The sequence below is a fragment of the Balaenoptera acutorostrata genome, chromosome 7 (assembly GCF_949987535.1).
Source record: "Balaenoptera acutorostrata chromosome 7, mBalAcu1.1, whole genome shotgun sequence".
Classification (NCBI taxonomy): domain Eukaryota; kingdom Metazoa; phylum Chordata; class Mammalia; order Artiodactyla; family Balaenopteridae; genus Balaenoptera; species Balaenoptera acutorostrata.
In genome coordinates, this window is record NC_080070.1 from 58,453,130 (window position 1) to 58,472,070 (window position 18,941).

Sequence of the window (18,941 nt, forward strand, 5' to 3'; positions counted from 1 at the left end):
GTAGTTTTGATTTGCAAGAAATGCTATTCTTTTGATTTCTTTCTCCTGTACAAAATAATAGGCCATGAGACGTAGCTTCAAGTCAGAAAATATAGTCATATTTCTTCTTTTTTAACAGTTGCAAGGTGAATCATTGTATGGACCTAATGTCACTAACGTCATTTTTAAATCCCCCATTGTTGTATATTTAGGTTGTTTCTACCTTTATTTAGCCAGAATAAAATTCTAAAGAGTGGCCTTGGCACGTCAGAGTGTCTGTAGCCAATGTCAGTAAACATAAATTGACATAATCTTTCACCTTCAAGATCTACAAGACTCAGATGACTGCTCCATTCCCACTCCCTGGGCCTCACTGTACCCTGAAGAGTTACCCGTGCCACTCTGTATACCTGCTTCTCTCTAGGTCTCAGATCACCTTTCCCTCACAGAGTTTCTGCAACCTAACCCTTGGTAGTTTTATCTGGTACCTTTTGTCTAGCAGTCTTGACTAATGATCATTGTTATCTGAATCAGTTATTTAATTTGGGGGTTATAAAATGGTGTTTTTTAATTCTACTGTTTGGTTTCTAACTGATTTTTTAAACTACAGCAATATACAAGTAGAATCCACAACTCAGTAAAGTAAAAAATTCAAGCCTGAAAGTAAATAGTCATGTGAGTGCAAGGGTCTTATTTTAGTAGCTCTCTATGATGCACATTGGGAAATAAGGATAAAAAATCTAATTCTATAATGTCATTTTATGTAAAATTTTTACTCTCAAAGACAAAGAATCAAGGCCATATAAAAGCAAAAGCAGAATAATTTATTTGAATCCATCTTTCTTTCAACAAAAATAAAAATAAGACTCTAAGTCATTTCCTTCAGCATTTTACAAGTCTTTTCAAAAACACCGTTGGTGATTGACAACCTAGAAGGCACAGTCTTGCTTTTGTGACAATCATCTTTATTATTCTGTGGTACAAATAGCAAGAAGGAAGTTTGGGAATGACATAAAAAAATATAGCAATCTTAACAGTAATGAGAATTTAATAAAACAAAGCCTGCTGAAATTTTTACGAATATAAGGTTTCCACATTTGTAGGTTAGATAGGATAGTGTCAATGCTGATGAAATGGAACATATAGATTAGAACTAATTGAGCTTTGTAGGAAACTTGATACAAAAAAAGTAATTGGAAAGTCCCGTCCTTTTCTTCCTTCCGTCAGGGCAATAAAGACTGTCCACTGAGAACTCTTTCCCCACCATGCTCCTCTGTAGCACAATGCATTGTGTGTATGCTGGAAAAACTGCAGTCTGATTTTTATAAATGACTCTATTCTGCATTAAAAGGAGTGATGAGTAAGAGGTATCGGGTTTGATTCCTTCACTGATTCCGGATGAATATACATTTTCACTGTTTTTCCTCAAAATGTGCTTTCATTATTCCACTTCAATGCATTGCTTTGCCCATGAATGCTCACCTGGCGAAGAGACGTGTAAAATGTTCTATAGATTTCCAGGTCTACAGGTCGAAGAACCTTAAATTCTTCTATTCTTTTCCACAGCTGCAAATAATATTAGTGTTTTGAACTAGTTTAAGAAAATTACATTTACAAACCAATAAGTATAAAGAGTAAGCAATCACTAAATTCTGTAGGTAATTTCCTTTTGAAACTAAAAGGTTTACTTACTTGGATGTCCTGTGAGCAAGTCGAGTTCAAAACAAACTGTGCCAAGAGCATTTAATGAGGTCAACAGACAGTATTTAAATAAATGTAGCCATAAGTTCAATAAACAAATAACTGGGCTGAGTAGCAGAATATGAACACAGGCCAACTTACCAATTTGTTAAACACCAGTTCAGTTAGGTAATAGATGCATGTAGTAATGAAAACAACACTGCTAGAATAGTCTAAGAGCCAAAGGAAAAAAATTTTGGCTGTGTTTCTATCTCAGAACCAACTGCCAAATAGAGGTAAAAGAAAACAGGAAATTACAGTTCTTCACCCAGACCTGGCACATTTACTTTGGGAATGGGGGAGATTCACTAACCACCTATAATACTGCATTACTCATGAAATTGATCTTTGAATTTAATTGGACCTAGAGAATAAAACCATAGGAAAGAAAAAGGGTCTCTGAATGTTTAGGGAATGTTTATTCTATTGAGGAATATTTATTCTACTGAGGATCACTGATCTTTAGTTAAAATAAGCAAAGAGGAGACCACTAAGCTATGAAATCTTTAAAAGACTGAATCTTATTTAATCTCTGTCCCTAGGACATAGTTAATGACCTGGAGATGTTTGTGGATTGATTGTAAATAAAACAAGAGCAGAACAGTTTCTAATGAAATAAAGAGAAAATATTCTACTTGTTTGTTTTTAAAATTTAGAATAGGTAACACACATCTGTATTCAAGGAAAACAACACTTGTAAAAATGTTGGCTCCCCTTTAGGATGAGCTGGAAGAGAGAAAGAGGAGGAAAAATTTTAAAGAGATATTAGAGAGAAGGGAGACAGTCTTACAGAGAAAGAGAAGAAAAGAGAAGGCAGATTCAGAGAGGGAAGACATCTCAGGATGGAGGTAAAGTCCAGACAAAGACACACAAAGGGCAACTTCCTCAGAAGATGGGGCAGAAGGAGGTGAGAAGAGAGAGGCTATGGAGATGGGGAGGGGAAGGCACTGGGGCTGGGAGTATCAGGGGGTTCTTGCATGGACTGCCCCTGGAAGGAGCATGTCCTCAGTAGCAGTTAAATAGTCCTTTATGTGCTGGAAAAAGAGCTTTTCTGCTTTATTTTCAACCTTCAAAGTTTATTTCTGAAATCAAATTTTATACTCCCAAGAAATTCTAAATACACTGCTCATGTCTAAAAGCAGTCTAATTTCAGAGAATGATTTTTTTTTAATTTAAGTAATCATTTTTTTCACATGCAAAACCCACCGAATCAGTTTATTTGGTGTTCTGAAATTATAGCTGCCATATTCCACAGTTTAAAATCATCATTTATTTCATTGTTAGGAGTCTTAAAAGATAAACCTCAAGTTTTCATTTGGTTTGTTTGCAGGCTAACTGGAAAAATAGATACATAGAAAAAAGGACATATAGAAAAACAAATGAATTTAAATAGGGTAACATTTTTGATTGGATACAATCTTAAAATTAGGAAGCAGACATACTCTCAAAATTCTTTATATTCCTTATTTTTAACAAAGAAAAATATCCCTTCATTTTCTATTCTCCAAAGTAAAGAGGGTTAGATATCATTTTAGAGGTTTTTCTTTTAACTGTCATGGAATAACATTCCACTATTGTGTTCTATTAGATTAATAACATAATGCTATAAAGCAATTTTCTTTTCTTGTCAAACCAGAGGCTCCCAGTTCCATCAGAGTCTGCTCCTAATTTACCTGACTCCCTTTTCTCCAGGCTCCCTGAGACAAGAAGGAATGCACTGATGGGGTCCTCTGAGGTGCTCTCGCCACTTATTTAGACTTTAAATGACTGCATAGTACCCCCAGGACTGGGTCTCCTCCCCGGAAGACCGTTTCCCATGCATTCATCCACAGCTAGCTGTTCTTTTTGGTATTTACCCAGAGGTGTGCATGAATTACTTCACTAGAACTGTTTCTTTTGCCAAAGGGGAAGTTCCTGTGTGTGGTTATTGATGTTCTTTTCAAAGTCAATAAATGACAAATAAAGAAATGATGGAAGATGATTTGTGGCAGTTACGCCTGCAGGCAGCTACAGCCCACACAAAAGGGAAGTTCATTTCATTATTTCAAAAGGCTGTAGGCTTAGTTTTCCACAAATGGGAAGGGAAGGCAACTGCTTGGTGTCAGCCCCGAGGTTAACTGGATAAGCAGTTTCCTGGCTTTGGCCTCAGCTTAAGTTTTACTTCTCTGGGCGTGAGGCCAATCCTCGCGTGGTTTTATTCACTTGGGAGTAGACTGCTTTGAATCTGTGAGAGGTGGGCATTTGATGGTGACACTGTTGGGCACATTTTGCAGGTTCATTTTTCTCCTGGTCCTATTTGTAGTGATAGATCACTGGCTTTAAAACCACCACAGTCACTGGAAAATCATCAAGATTACTAAGATGGCTTGAGAACTTTCTAAAGACCCCTTTCTTACCAAGATGTGGATTCCCTGGGGGAAATGCTGGATTCTAGTGCTCTGCATCTGGTCCTCTGGCCCAAGTACATGGCCCCAGAAGATACTTGTGTGTTAGCCTGTTTTATTTATTAAAACTATTTTCAGGTGGGAAAGTGTGTTCAAATGTACAGGAACTATAATTTCCTGTTTTAATATTTTTTTCTTCTGAGCCTTTCAATAAACTCTGGGGACAGCTGGGGATGAATGCTGAGTCCTTTCAACGTAGAATCATCAAATGCAAGTTCATACTTACTCTGGATGGTCTTGCTGTTGGGCAGGGATGTGCTGAATAACTTCGTAAATTGTACTGTGTAAATCTTGCCCTGGTACACCATCAGAGGCTGGAACAGATCTCGTTGGCATCTAGAAAATGTGGCACGTTAAAAAAAAATTGGCAGACTAGTAAATAGTATTCCCACTACGTTGCATAGTTGAAAACAACTGGAAGAGGTGAAGATTAGAAAATCAGAACTATTTAACTTCCCTTCAATACCCATTTCCTCCTTGCTACAGTTCCCTGCACTTACCCTATGGTAGTTTGTGCAGTGGCATAGCTATGAGGTCAGAAGAGGAATAGCTGGACAAACTATCACTTTTTTTCTCCATTTAAGAAAAAAGCTGGCAGTACTGTAAAGGAAATACAGTAGAAAAAAATAGCAAAAGAGAAGATACCAGGATAGCTTAGAATCAAAGAGCATATATTACTATCCTTTATATTACATCTCAGTCTTACCTTTTTGACACTAATCGCCAATCATGTGTGCAAGGGTGGTTTAGAAAAAAAGAATAACTTACAGCCAGAAGCCTTCATCACATTGCAAGTTAGTAAAGACAGTACCAAGAAATGCAGAACACACAAAAGATGTTTTGGTTTGAATGCAGTAATGGGCTCTAAAAAGTAAGGCTTGGATGAATGTGGAAAGTATAGCAGTGTATGTCTGTCTGGTTAAAATCAACATGTATTTTATTGAAACTGTTATTCATGTTTCATTAACTCCTATTCCTTATATTTGATACTGTTATTCTTGTAAACACTGTTTTCCAATTACTTAGCTAAAGTCTGGTTCCCCTCCTCATCCCAAACTTGTTCTATTTTCATCGTACTTCTGGCCACTTTCAGTCCTTTATATTTATACAGATCCACCTAGAGGACTCTGCCCTTGATGAATCATCTGAAGAGTTCTTTATCTCATTTGACCTGCTAGGTTACTTTGGAATATCTTAGCTTTAGATTTTTCTGGAAACTGCCTGTTTCTATTCTACTTGTTAAAGCTCTCATGGCAGTCCTAGGCTATTTATCCTAGGACTGAATAGGTGATTCATCCTATCATTTTTGTGTCAAGGGGATTTTGGTTTAGAGTTTTTACTTAAGATCAACTCTTGATTTTCTTTGGTATAGAGGTGTTCAGGGGCTATGATAAAAGCAATCTATAGATAATGACTAACTTACTCAACTAACCTGATATTAGACCTGTTAGCAAGTAATAAATTTGTTCATTTCATGCCATTGCTTTCTGTCCAATTCCCCAAAAGAAGTGCTAAATGGGCAATGAAATGTACAGTTAAGTAGAGAGAGGAGGAGTGCTCATCTGTATACGTATCATGACAAGCTAAAAGATGATTCTGATTTTTAAAAACTCAAAAAGTTAGTAATCAATTTATTTCCCTTCTTAACTTCAATCTTGAGATCTTGGTAATGTTATTATTATTCCTTTTCTTCTCAAAACTGTTGCATTTAGCTGTTAATCTTCACACATAACTGCCATTCTGGCTGCTTCTCACACAGATCCTCCTACTCATGTCCGGGTCCTTCTGCTCCTTGGGTTGTTGGTGTTGGTTTCTCACTTCTTCCCAAAGCACCTGGAACCGCCAGTGAAGGACCTCAGCTGATTCCTCAGGAGTTTTCAGCATTGAAGATGGGCATAGTTCCAAGTCGAGTTATTTTACTTACGACAGATATAAGCAGGGCTTCTGATACGTAATCAAGCACTCATTTCTCTGCCTCAGGTTCTTTAGAACTGTAGCATTTTGAGCAAATAGGGGTCCTCTCAATAAAATCTTGAAACTGAGTACTGATTAACTGCAAGGCTAAATTGAAAGTTTCCTACATAGATCTCACTCCTTTCCAATGCATTCCTAGGAATAAAAACTGACTTCAAAATTCACTTTTAAGTCTTATTAGCTCTTCAGTTTCCTGCTTTCCCATTTAAAAGCCACACCTGAGAGGGGTGCTTTCTGCCATGGTGAGGAGTTGTCTGAAATAACTGATCCACCAAATATTTATTTTTGTCTTTTTGGTTGTAGAAGTGAAGGGTGAGCCAATCCTGCCTGAGACTGAATAGGACATTGCAAAGCTTTTGCAATGCAGTTTTTCTCTTCATCTGTGATGATGTGGGCACTGGTGCTGCGACTCACCCATAGGAGGATGAAATCCAATCAATCCCCCTCCATTACTCACGTGGCATTTGAGAACTAAAGCCTGTGGCCAGGTAACTTACTGCGTGAACCTTAGAATCTTATATAGAATTCTCTGAACAAGTGAGGTAACCAATCCCTAACAACAAATATTGATAGTTTTCTTTTAAAAAGGAAATGAAAATGCCCAGAGGCAAGTAGTCCGTTTCTGGCCCCTTCCTTAAGTGAACTATCATAGGGGAATAAGGAAACAGAGGAAAGATCGGTTGTACATAAATCTGTAAAAATGTTAATGAGCTGATTAGCTCAGAGAAACATTCTGCTTGCCTGTTAAACAAAACTGATCGCTTAAAAAACCTTGTCTCTGTGGACTGAAAAAAATGGCTTCAACTGTATAAAAGTTCCCGCTCTCACATCTCATGCACCTTTAGGAAAAAATAAAGATATGTACCTGCATACTTTGGGTTTATATGGTACCTTTCTTCTGAAGAGCATAAGGTACCTTCAAGGGTATAATCAATTGTCTTTGCAATGTCCTCATGAGATATGAGGAGGAAATAAAGGGGAAACTGAGCAACAGAGAGAGTCAGTAAAGTGACAGGCTGCAGTCATCAAAATGAGGCAGAATTATTTAAACCAGGGTCTCTTGGTACCCTATTTATTCACTTCTCTTGACCTTCAACCTAGTTAATTCTCTCTTCACTGAGCCTACCAGGTAAAGAATGTTTATGAATTCGTGTAACTTCCTTATTTGTGTTAGCTTTATTGATAGAGGCTGAGAAAGATGCTTTAGCTCCCCAGATCCGGCAAGGTCATTCATTACAGAGTGAGTAAACACTGCTGAGGGTAATGCAGCCATTTGACCACACTGCCCACATGCTTAAATGAATGCTGCTTACACCTCTGGTGAAGCAGAATGCTACTTCTGGGCTAATCAGCCACTAGGAAAACCAACCCTGGGAACACCAGAAGCATCTGGAAAAGCAACAAATTCATATATTCCAAAGTCATCCAGAGCATCTTCGTGGCCTGAAATGGAAAACAAACACTACTTACAAACCAAATGCCTCAAATTGCTATTGCTATTTCTTAAAAAACATTTATAAAACTTATCTTCATGGTTTGCTTCAAGTGGTATGTGTATAAAACCAATTTAACATTTCTTAATTCCCTATAGTCATGCTGCCACTAAATAGTACTGGAAATCACTCCTGTTGAAGCTCAGAATTGAACCTGAATTGGGACAATTATTCTTAAAGTCTGATGTGGAAACAGTGTATTATATATTAATACACTGTTAATATATATTATATATAATATATATATATATATATATATATATATATACATTATATAAACACATGTGGGCAGCCTTGTCCTTTGTAACTCTCAGTTACCAGAGACTTATAAACACCAAGGCTTCAATCTGTCAATCACAGCAGCTCTTAATCCACCCATAATATCTACTGTACTCTGCTAGATCTAACAGAGTCCACCAGGACTAATAAGAATAAATAAGCAACTATTGCTGCCCATACATACAAAACAGAAAACAAGTGCAATGTCACCTAAACTATCATCAGTAAAATGACAGGAATGGGGTGGTTGGGAGGAACCAGATGGTCTCTGGGGCCTTTCTGAACTCCGACAGTTTATCATTTGTGAGAAAGAACTAGACAAAAGGAAGAAGACCCATGTTTACTGAGCATCCAGGCATTGTATTAGGCACTCCACCTACATTACTGGATTTAATTCTCAGAGCAACCCTGAGGGGAAGTTATGATCTCTACTGTATAGATGAGTTGAGGTCAGGAAAAATAATTAATTTTCCCTAAGTGACACTGGGGGAAAGTGGCACAGATGGGATAGAAATCCAGCTCCTCTGACTCCAAGGCCTGAGCAAAAGCCCCACTGTTAACTTATAACAACTCAGTAGGGAGTCAGAAGTGAGGGGCACCGCTGGGGACAGAGAAGCAGCAAACCTGTGGGACCTCCCTTTCCTCTTCTCCCTGGGAAGGAGCTGCCAGCACTGTATCTGCTTTAGGAACTGACACACTGAGAGAACCCTTGGGCATTTTCAAAATAATAAGAGGATCAATGGAACAGGATTCAGCAGAACTCAGTGATGGCGGGCAAGTGACAGTCTCTCTGAGCCTTAGTTCTCTTGCCTGTGAAATGGAGTTGAAAGTGCCTTTCAGGCTTATCTTACAGACCTGTGTGACTTACATAAAACTAATACAAGGGATAGAACTTTGTGAAGTGAGGGCAGTCATCCTGGGAAGGAAGTGTATTATCTCATGTGAATTCTGTTATGTCAATAGCACATTTTATATATATATAATTAATATCAACAATATATATTAATATACATTAATATTGATAACAGCCCCTCTCAGCCCAGCCATTACCTGAAAACATTTGAGCTTTCCTGTATTCGGTTTCTGGCCTGAAAAGACAAATTGGTGTTTCCGTCAGTCTTAATCATTGAGGAAAAAGCATTCAAGAGAAAAATTATTTTCATAGAAACATATGCATTACCTGCCTTCTAGCTTTTGCTTTATAACTAAAACCAAAAAAGAAAAAACACAGTAAGATACACTTTAGTACACATATAAAATCATTCCAAAAATTTTTTTTCTAATTTTAACTTACCTTTGTAGGGTTGATATTTTTTCCATAGGAGGAGAAGACACATGGATATAATCAAAAAGAGTGATATTCCAGTTATACTTGCTAAAGGGGACAATGATTTCCCTTTTTGTGCAAGTTTCTCTATTCCTAAATAAAAAGACAAATATATTTTTATTAAAGATCAATAATAAATTGATCCTAAATAAATAAATCCTAAACGGTACAGTACTGAAAATGTATATATACATATATGTAGAGAGAGAGAGAGAGAGAGAGAGAGAGAGAGAAGTCTGAGTGAGACTGAACAGAAGGCAGGCACTTATTTTAGAATACATACTAAACTCTCTAAGGATATTTGTGATTGGAAATGTGGTGAGCTGCCCAGGATAATATCAATATGTTGTAGTAGATGTAGCAAATAGCTCATGTCATACTTTTCAATAGTGTTCACCAGCATTTAGCTTGGATCTGTTGGATCTCATTGTATAAAACATCCCCAGATGCTAGGTTTTTCTCTATCTCTCTTTCCATCTCACTCTTTTAACATTGTTCAGGTATGTGGATTTTCTAGGGCAGTGGTATGTGGTTAAAGGTGCGAGAGGGGAGGTGTTCATTTCAAATAATTACTAATTTTTGACCAATAAAGAAATTTTAATCCCTAAAATAGAATGCGTGTGTGATTGTCAATAAGACATTTAAAGTCCCACCTTTGACTACAATTCACTGTTTTGCAAGTCATTCCTTTTGTTAATATTCCTATATAAAATATAGCGCTAAAAGCTAACACTTGCTGAGTGCTTATAATACATCAGACTCTGTTATAAGAGCACATGATACGTATTAACCCATGGAATGTTCACAACAATGTTATTAGGGAGGTAATATTATTATTATTATCCCCACTTAGAGATGGGAATGTGGGGCTTGCCTGAGGTCACTCAGATAGTAAGTGGCAGCGTCCAGATGTGCCCCCAGACTCTTGACACTTTGTGCTGCCTCACTTTGATGCTGTTTTGACAAAACTTACTAAGTATGGCAATGTTAACACCAGTTCCAGACTATAACATGCTTAGTCAGACAGTTAATCTATGAAGTGGAAAGTTGTGTGGCCTCCAACAAAAGCAAGTAACAGATGTCTTCCATGTTATCATGTGAATCAGACACTGATGTGGAAATGAATGGTGGCAGTTGCCTGTCTCTGTCCAGTTTAATGTGGGAGTGAAAGTTATGGGATGTCACTTCCCTTCTGCCATGGTGGAGAACAGCTTGGAGCATCTGGGTGTGGTGAAGAACATGGTGCGGACTCAACTCTGCAATAAATATCCAGCTGGCACCCTGTTGTCTTCCACCACGAAGCCTCTACTGAGGTCTCCAGCAGCCAAGATAAGGATGAAACCTTAATCTTTCCCTTCTTTCATTGTGGACCTATATGTACTCTCTCAGCTTTTCTACCTACAACGTTTTCACTTTTTAATCTTCCCAGAATCTTTTCATAATGTAGTGTAGATCATATATGTTAAACTCCAGTTAAAAAGTCATGGAAATCATGATATCTCCTCTAATTTTCCCACGTAATGCTGTTCTTGTATTCCCTTTAAGTCCTTAAGAGTTTAAGCAGGTTGCTTTTCATCACCAAAAATCTTTACCATCTCAGATGGTATATTTATAAATTTCTGATATGCGTTCAGAGAATTGTGTCCTTAAAATGTTCTTTTTATGGGATTACAATAGCTGTGTAATATTTATTGCTTTTAAACAGATTTTAAGTTAAACTCCTTTTAGCTTTGGGTGGAAGAAATAAATGCAAGGTAGTATAAAATGGACTAGAATGGCAATTTATTGGTTCTGATCTAGACCAGAACATCACAAAACTTATTTAGAAATATTATTTTTCCTCCTTTTCTCTTGGTTAATAATTTGTAGGAAAAGTTATATTCTCCCACCGTTAGAATGCTGAGCTTCTAGTTTGTAGCTACTTTAGCATTTGGGTGATCTCTGTGTGAGGTCTTAGCCTTTCTTCAGATACTGTGCTCCTACTTCACAGGTTTGTTCTCTCTCAAGAGCTGGGCAGCTTTGAATGAGCCACTTGACTCTAAGGGTCTGGATTTTCCAAGTAGTAAAATGAGGAGGCTAGAATGATTGGTTTTTAAGTTCTTTTGTTGCTCAGATATTATATGATTTGAGGCAGCCAAAGAGTTTTACATGAAGTTTATGTAAATAGGACACTATACCCAATGGTATGCTAGTAACTGAGTATCAAAAAGAATTATATGCACATATATACATACAAAAGTTATAAATTTTACTGATATGAAGGATGTGTAGCCTAATTTAGAATTAATAATAAAATATGCAGTACTCTTTATTGTTAATTCCATATATCTAATTGCTTCTCATGGAATGCTTTTGTTGATTTTTGCTGAACTCTTGTATTTTCAACCTGTGGGTGAGATTCAATCATGCTTTGAAGCAATTAGACTTCAAATAAATGCTTGGTTACTATCCAATTCAGCAAAGAGATAGCTTACATCATAGATGAACAAGTGTAGCTTCAACATGAATGTTGGCTGATATTTACTAAGATGAAAGTGAAACAACAATGACATTCGTTGGAATTTCATTTAACAGTGATGTGAATGACTTCTTTGCTAAATTGGAAAATAGATTTTGAATACTGGGAGAACTCAATTTTTTTTCACCATATGTAATGTAATGGTTACAGAAACAATGCACTTTTAAATTTAATCTGTATTATCATCTCCATCACTCTCTTAAGTGTAACAATCAACAATTTATCCATCACTTTCATATATGTGGACAATCTTATTAACTGAACAACATCCCCTGAGTTTTGAAAAGTATTTTCATTATTATTAAGTTCAAAATATTTTATAATATTCATTGCGATTTCTTATTTATCCTAGAGATTATTTAGAAGCATATTGTTTAATTTCCTTATACCTGGGAGTTTTCTTTCTTGATTTTTTTAGTTGAATTCCACTCTATTTAGAATGCATACTCTGCTTGATATAAATCTTTTGAAATTTGTTGAGATTTTTAAAAAAAATGACCATATATATAGGCGCATGCTTCTAAAGTATAAATTCAGAAGGACCCATACTCTGCTGTGGTTGTCAATAAGATAAAGGCAAACAGAATGGTCTCTTGAGACATCAGCAGTGATACAAAAGCAAAGTAATAAAGAAGAAAAAATTGTTAAGAAATGCTAAATAATAAAATGGCATGATTTAAGACACAGCCTATGATTTGGGCACCACTTTTATCAAGAGAATTCTCTTATTTCTTTATTTTAGATCCAATACTAAAATCAAAACTACACAATTTTCAGATATGCACAATTAAATGTATGTATGTGCATTATATGTATATAAAACCAAATGTACATTTGTTTCCCATTTATTTGGTACAGATATGTCATATCAGTAATAATGAAAATAATAAAGAAATTTAAAGTGTCATTTTTAGGTACAGATAAAGAAATAGTTTCAGAGAAATGAAAATATTGGCCACAGTCAGTAAGTCCTAGAACTGGGACTGGAACATAGTTTTTTCCCTGACTGCAAATTTAATTGTTTGCTGTTGATTCATGGTCAAAGAATGGTTTTTCCACAGGCTTTTTTTTCTTTTTTTAAATAAATTTATTTATTTTTATTTACTTTTGGCTGCATTGGGTCTTCGTTGCTGTGCGCAGGCTTTCTCTAGTTGCGGCGAGCGGGGGCTACTCTTCATTGCGGTGCACGGGCTTCTCATTGCGGTGGCTTCTCTTGTTGTGGAGCACGGGCTCCAGGTGCGAGGGCTTCAGTAGTTGTAGCATGTGGGCTCAGTAGTTGTGGCTCGTGGGATCTAGAGCGCAGGCTCAGTAGTTGTAGTTCACGGGCTCTAGAGTGCAGGCTCAGTAGTTGTGGTGCATGGGCTTGTTGCTCCGCAGCACGTGGGATCTTCCCGGACCAGGGATAGAACCTGTGTCCCCTGCATTGGCAGGCGGATTCCTAACCACTGTGTCACCAGGGAAGCCCAAGAATGGTTTTCATAATTGGCAGGTAGCCCCCAATATATTCAGTTTTTCCTCCAACCTTTTCTAACACCAGATTTGATGTGCTCTGACTCATTTCTTGATAGCCAGACTGCCTTCACTAAAATTCAATATCCCTTAGTCTCTAAAAAATTCAATGCTAATTATTCTAGTCCAGTTTCAACAATGAACTTTACAGTGAAAAATATTTTAGTGTAGTGTCAGCTGTTTTTTTCCCCCTTAAACTTGAAAATATGCTAATAAGTGTTATTTCAGAGTATTTCTCATTCTAATGCTGAAGTTACACTATGGCATACATCAGCTCTTTGCCAGGCACTTCCATGATTCTGATGCCTTGTAATAGGTTTAACATACAATGACTAGATGTCTCACACTATATAAGATACATCTCCTCCCCTCTCCATTTTTACCTTTTTGTCCCTTTTATTTTGTTTCCTAAAATGACTGAATTTGTACATTCTGTCCTACAGAGGATCCAACTCATTCCCTTTACCATTATTTCCTTATTTCTTCAGACTCCTTCCTTATTGCCCTCTTTCCTCTCTCTCCCTTGGCCTCTGTTAGCCCTCCATCAGAGAACCACCCTGAGGTGACCAGCACCTGTCAGCTTAAAACCTTGGCTATGGCAAAGGCCAAGTGTCCTTTCCCTGGAGAATGAAGAATAGAGATAGTCCTTTTCTCAGAACAAATGATCTTCCCTGTTGGGCCCCCTTCTCTTCTAGAGCATCCTGGCTCTCTATGCTCAACACTGCTTCTTTCTACCAGAACACACAAGATTTACCAGGTCCAGCATTTGAAATTCACAAAATAAAAATGCCAGATATCTCCGGGATCAAATCAAGGGGCACAGCTGCCGTGGTCTCAGTTCTAGGCAAGTGTGTTTTAGAGAGATGGATTTCCAGAACCCAACTTGAAAATAAGTCAACAGGGAAATTCTAACCCTATTGCCACAAAGAATGTATAGGGATCCCAAGTGCAGTTCTGGATACTTGCAGGAGCCCCATTCTTCCTCCTTTCAGAGAGTTTTGTACTCTTTAGCACATAGCATGCCACTCTCCCCATTATTTAAACATGACTGACTCATTTACCAAAGCCCTAGTGCAAATGCTATTTTCCCCCTCCTTTGACAAACAAATAAAATGAAATAACATATTAAGTGCAAATATAGGCAAGAGGTGTGGTATCCATTGCAACCCTGCTGCTTGAGAGACTGCACCTAAAACAGGATAGCCGTATGCTAGAGTCAGCGTGTCTATTTCAGGATCAGAATGGAGTCCTGAGATCTCTCCCATCCAATCTGTTAGCTGATTACAGCCGCTGATTCATGTCCCTATGGAAATGAAGGTGCCCTACTGGGGGGCCATGCTATTTCCACACTCTACTACGGCCCCACCTGACAGACACCGTGGTTCTATGCTAGATGCTCATGGGATGTCACCTAACGTTTCAGGGTCTGGATGTCAGGGCTGTAGCTTATCTCAGTTGTTATATCCCATGGTCCAAAGTGAAATACACCTCCTGGAGATCTTAACCAGAGAAATTTCTAGGTAGTTAGAAGAAATCAGTAAATTTATCTTTCTGCCTAGGAGTAGTGTCATTTTCCCATTCTCTTCTTTATGAAAAGATGTGCAATAGAAATAGATATGAAAAAATTGTAGATTTTGCAGGATCATGTACAAAAATATTTCTACTATAGCTAAATCTCAAACTATGGCCATGTGGCTCTTGAGAACTCTAATAATGTATACAGTGGAATGTTTTCATTGAATGTGAACATTTGCATTCTGATCATAAACATTTTCATTTTATACATATTGCAGGTCACAATAGTGATTTAGGCTCAGTTAAATTTTAAAGTAGGGACACTTGCATTCAAGGAAGTCTTTAATTAAAGTAATAAAATCATTCTTTTTCCAAAATATGAATGCTAATTTATTACTTTAATTGCTATTCTTTCCTTGAAACTTATATGCTAGCTGTTACTTTTAGTTACAGATATTTCATAATTTCTCACTAGTATGAAAGTATACACATGTCTGGACAAACCAGAGTATCTTTGTATATAGCATGAAGTTAGTTAAGATGATAAGAAAATACACACTATCTTGTACATATATGTGACATATCTTGTATACATGTGACATATCTTTTAGATATTGATATTCTCAGTCAAGAACATCCAGGGAGACAGTTTATACAGTGGTTAAAAAAAGGGTTTTGAATTTAGATACTATTTTATTACCAAGTAGCTGTGTGAATTTGCCTATTTCCCCTGTTTTCTTTAGGATATCTCTACTAAGATACAGAAAGGTCAACTGATATCTCAAATTAGATGTGAATCATAGCCCACAGAGGTGGAAGGCACCATCTGGTCTAGTCTTACACAGGCAGGGAAACAGAGAGCTAATTGTCACATTCTCCAGTCTTCCTCTCCCCAGCTGAAAGTCCCTAGTAAAACTTTTGATTATTTCCAGACTTTGTTATTTTCTTTCCATATTTGTGACCCTGGAGTCATCTTTGACTCCTTTTTCCTTTGCCTCCCACTTCTTATTGCTGAGACTTTTTGATTGGCCACATTCTTTGCCTCATTAAAAACAAATGTTCATCTATTTCTTATAACTGGACTCTGGTTATGCCAAACACAACTTGGTTTTGAAAATATCTCAGAGGCAGGTATCTTATCCCTCTGAATTATTTCAAATTTTCCACAGATATTAATATAGGTAGCTCATCAAAGTGGATGGTCAGTAAGTGCTCAATTGATAGTTACAAGAGATGTCCATTTTTTTCACTGTAGCTTGGTGTACCCTTAATCTGCATTGCAGAGATTAATTCATTTGGAAAGCTTTAAAAAAAAAATCAAATACTTAAAACACATCAATACTACTCATTTTCTTTGCCATTTGCTGCTGTTTAAGATCTGTGGACATTTGGGGATTGGAAAACAGCTTTAAAAGCCACAAGGAGATTATGAATATTGACAACATTGAATCCTTCTGAAAAATAAGCACCTGCTCTTCTTATTTACAATAATAACAAATGTCTGGTCTTTGTACCGGTCAAACAGGTTTTTTAGATTTTACAAAAGGTAACTATTTGATATTAAGATTGTAGCTGTCTTTGGACCTTGGTAATAAGATCTTAATCAAATATTGGGGGCTTCTGATACTATGACAATATCTTGGCTAAATATTAATGGAGAAAGTTTAGGTAGTAAGAAAGGCTTCACCGCAGTATGCACCTACATATTATAGCCATGTTTTCACTTGCAGTGAGCATGAGGAACAAGTCTATGATAACATCCAGATTGCCACAAAATTATTTTATGTATTTAATTATGGTGTGTTTCAAAATTATGTTTCAGTTAACCACTGAGGTAAAAAGCTCATTAAATCATATTAAAAATTTAGTAAAATAGAAAGCAAAGAATGCTAGCTGTTTACATACATGCCTGCCATCCATATTAAGTTGCAAGCATCTTGTTAGCAGGAATTATTTTTTTAAAATGGCACTTTCAATGCTTACCCTAGTATTTGGCCCATAATAGGTGTTAAATAATGAATGAATGAGTGCCTGATTTATATAACCCTGAACACATACATGCTTTTGGGACCTATAAGGGAAATATGTTATTAACTACTGCCCAAGTGAAGCATAATTCAGGTAAAAATTCTAGAGCTGCATCATCCAGTATGGTAGCCACTAGACATATGTGGCTATTTACATTTAAATTAAAGTTAATAGAGATAAAATGAAATAAAAGCTTCAGTTCCTCAGTGGCATAACCATATTTTAAGTGCTCAAAAGTCAAATGAGGCTAGGGACTACCATACTAGATAGAGCAGACATCAAACATTTCCTTCATTGCAGAAAGTTCCACTGGATACCACTCTTCTAGAGAGTGTGGTATTTTCTTCATATGATAAAAAACAAAATCTCACCATGCCAGTATGTAAATTCTAATGTACTCAAATGATTTTGCAAATATGAATACCCTCAACTTCAAGGAGTCTTGGGAAGGCCCCACCTACCATATATTTATCAATCTGTAGATTTTTAATAGTCTTATCATTCTCAACGGCTCGTTAAGAGTTTTAAATTAAATTCAAAAGGCTATGGAGAAAAAAAAAAAACACCTCAAACAAGTGGGTGTCACACTTGTGCTTGCTAAATAATCAGATCCAAGATCCTAGCTGCCAGGTCCTCATCTGCTAGGTCTGAGGTATCTTAATGAAAATACATTATTAGACCTCCCCAGGTGATTTTGATGCACATGGTCCAAAGGCCAAGTACTGCAAAATTTGGCCTAAGAATTCCAAGGATTATATTCTTGCTTTATATATTAAAAAAACACGTACTGACTCTCTCTATGTAACGGGCCCTATTCTAGGCAGCAGGGCTGTAAAGACAGAGAAAGAGAAGACACCAATGCAGAAGGTATTAATGAGTGGCGCCTTTTGCAAACTTGTTCCTCTACCAATCATAGGAACCCTGACCACCACTTCCTGTCCAAGCCTGTCCCCAGGTTGTCCCCAGGTGGAATCTGGCTTGTCTTCATCTGTATGCAAAGAAGAGTCTAAGAAGGACTTGACAGTAGCAGTAGAAGTAGTAGCAGTAGAGGACAGAGCAAAAGAAGAAGAAGGTGGAAGCAGAGGAGAAAGCAGAAGGGGAGGAGGAAGAGGAGGAGGAGAGGAGAAAAAGGGAGAAGAAGGAAGAAGGAGAGAAGAGAATGGGCTTGAGAGATAGAAAGGAAACTTGATGACTGGATGTTAGGCAGGGCAATAAGCAAGAGAAAAGAGTCTGGGATGGCGTTTAGTTTTCTGGCTAAGGTTGGTAGATACTAGGACCATTCCTTTAAACAGGGAATACAGAAAGAATGGTAATTTGGGGGAAAAGAAGATGTTTCATTTTTGATATATTGAACCAGTATGCTGCCTCTGGCACTTGAAAGTAGAGACATTTAGAAGGTAACTGGGAATACAGTTTTAGATCTTTAAAGATAAAGATTTGGGATGTACCAGTGTCACATGAAACCACGGGAGTGAATGAAATCATACAGGAGAATGAAATCATACTGTAGAGAGAAAAGAGAAGGCTCAGAAAGTTGGGACTTTGGTGGACATAAATATTTTAGGCAGTGATTCTTAACTATTTGGATTGATGACCTTTCTGAAAATCAGATGACTTCTAGAAAATGCCAAATTTCACAGACTTACAAAATTTTGTAGTTTCCAAGGTGTTGAGACCCCTATTGTGAACTCCCACAGATTTCAGATTTCAGGTTTTAAATGGTGAAAGAAGAAGGGAAGCCTGTGAAGGACAGTGAGAAGGGAGCCAGATAGGAAAACCAGATTTCATGGAGATGTATTCATCTGACCTAATGCAACAGTAGATATAAACCTTTTAAATGAATAACCTCTTCTCTTATATTCCTGTTTGTAAAATCAGGAAAGCAAGAATATACATTTAGAAGTAATTTATTGAATTCCCTTTTTCTTTATAGCCCCTCAGAGCTAGCAATTGAATTCTCTCTCCATTATTCTTTGGGTTTTCTTTCTTTGACTCTTAGAAACCATGGCTTAGTTAACTCAGGAAAGAGTTTCTCAGAGTATATGAACAATCCCACAATGATATTCTCTTAAACACAGGTATAAAATAGGAGTAGAGGAAGGCTAGCGTGCATTTGTGTTTCATTGGGATCCCTG

At 37.1% G+C, this 18,941-nt stretch overlaps 1 protein-coding gene across 10 annotated transcripts in view; it reads right to left on the reverse strand.

Annotated features, from left to right (window-relative positions):
- Nucleotides 1–782: 782 nt before the first annotated feature.
- The window catches only part of HEPACAM2 (HEPACAM family member 2), a 54,004-nt gene continuing 35,845 nt past the window's right edge, over nucleotides 783–18,941 (reverse strand). For 5 of the 10 annotated variants that reach the window (XM_007195763.2, XM_007195762.2, XM_057550562.1 and 2 more), the window contains exons 5-10: nucleotides 9,204–9,329; nucleotides 9,090–9,114; nucleotides 8,960–8,997; nucleotides 7,507–7,580; nucleotides 4,390–4,499; nucleotides 783–1,545 (exon numbers count right to left, since the gene is read on the reverse strand). In XM_007195763.2, the coding sequence (XP_007195825.1) occupies nucleotides 1,530–1,545; nucleotides 4,390–4,499; nucleotides 7,507–7,580; nucleotides 8,960–8,997; nucleotides 9,090–9,114; nucleotides 9,204–9,329 (389 nt within the window). In that variant the 3' untranslated portion in view covers nucleotides 783–1,529. Of the gene's footprint in view, nucleotides 1,546–4,385; nucleotides 4,500–7,450; nucleotides 7,581–8,959; nucleotides 8,998–9,089; nucleotides 9,115–9,203; nucleotides 9,330–18,941 lie in introns of those variants that run through there. The other 5 variants (XM_028162286.2, XM_007195767.1, XM_007195764.2 and 2 more) reach the window with 4 other exon arrangements.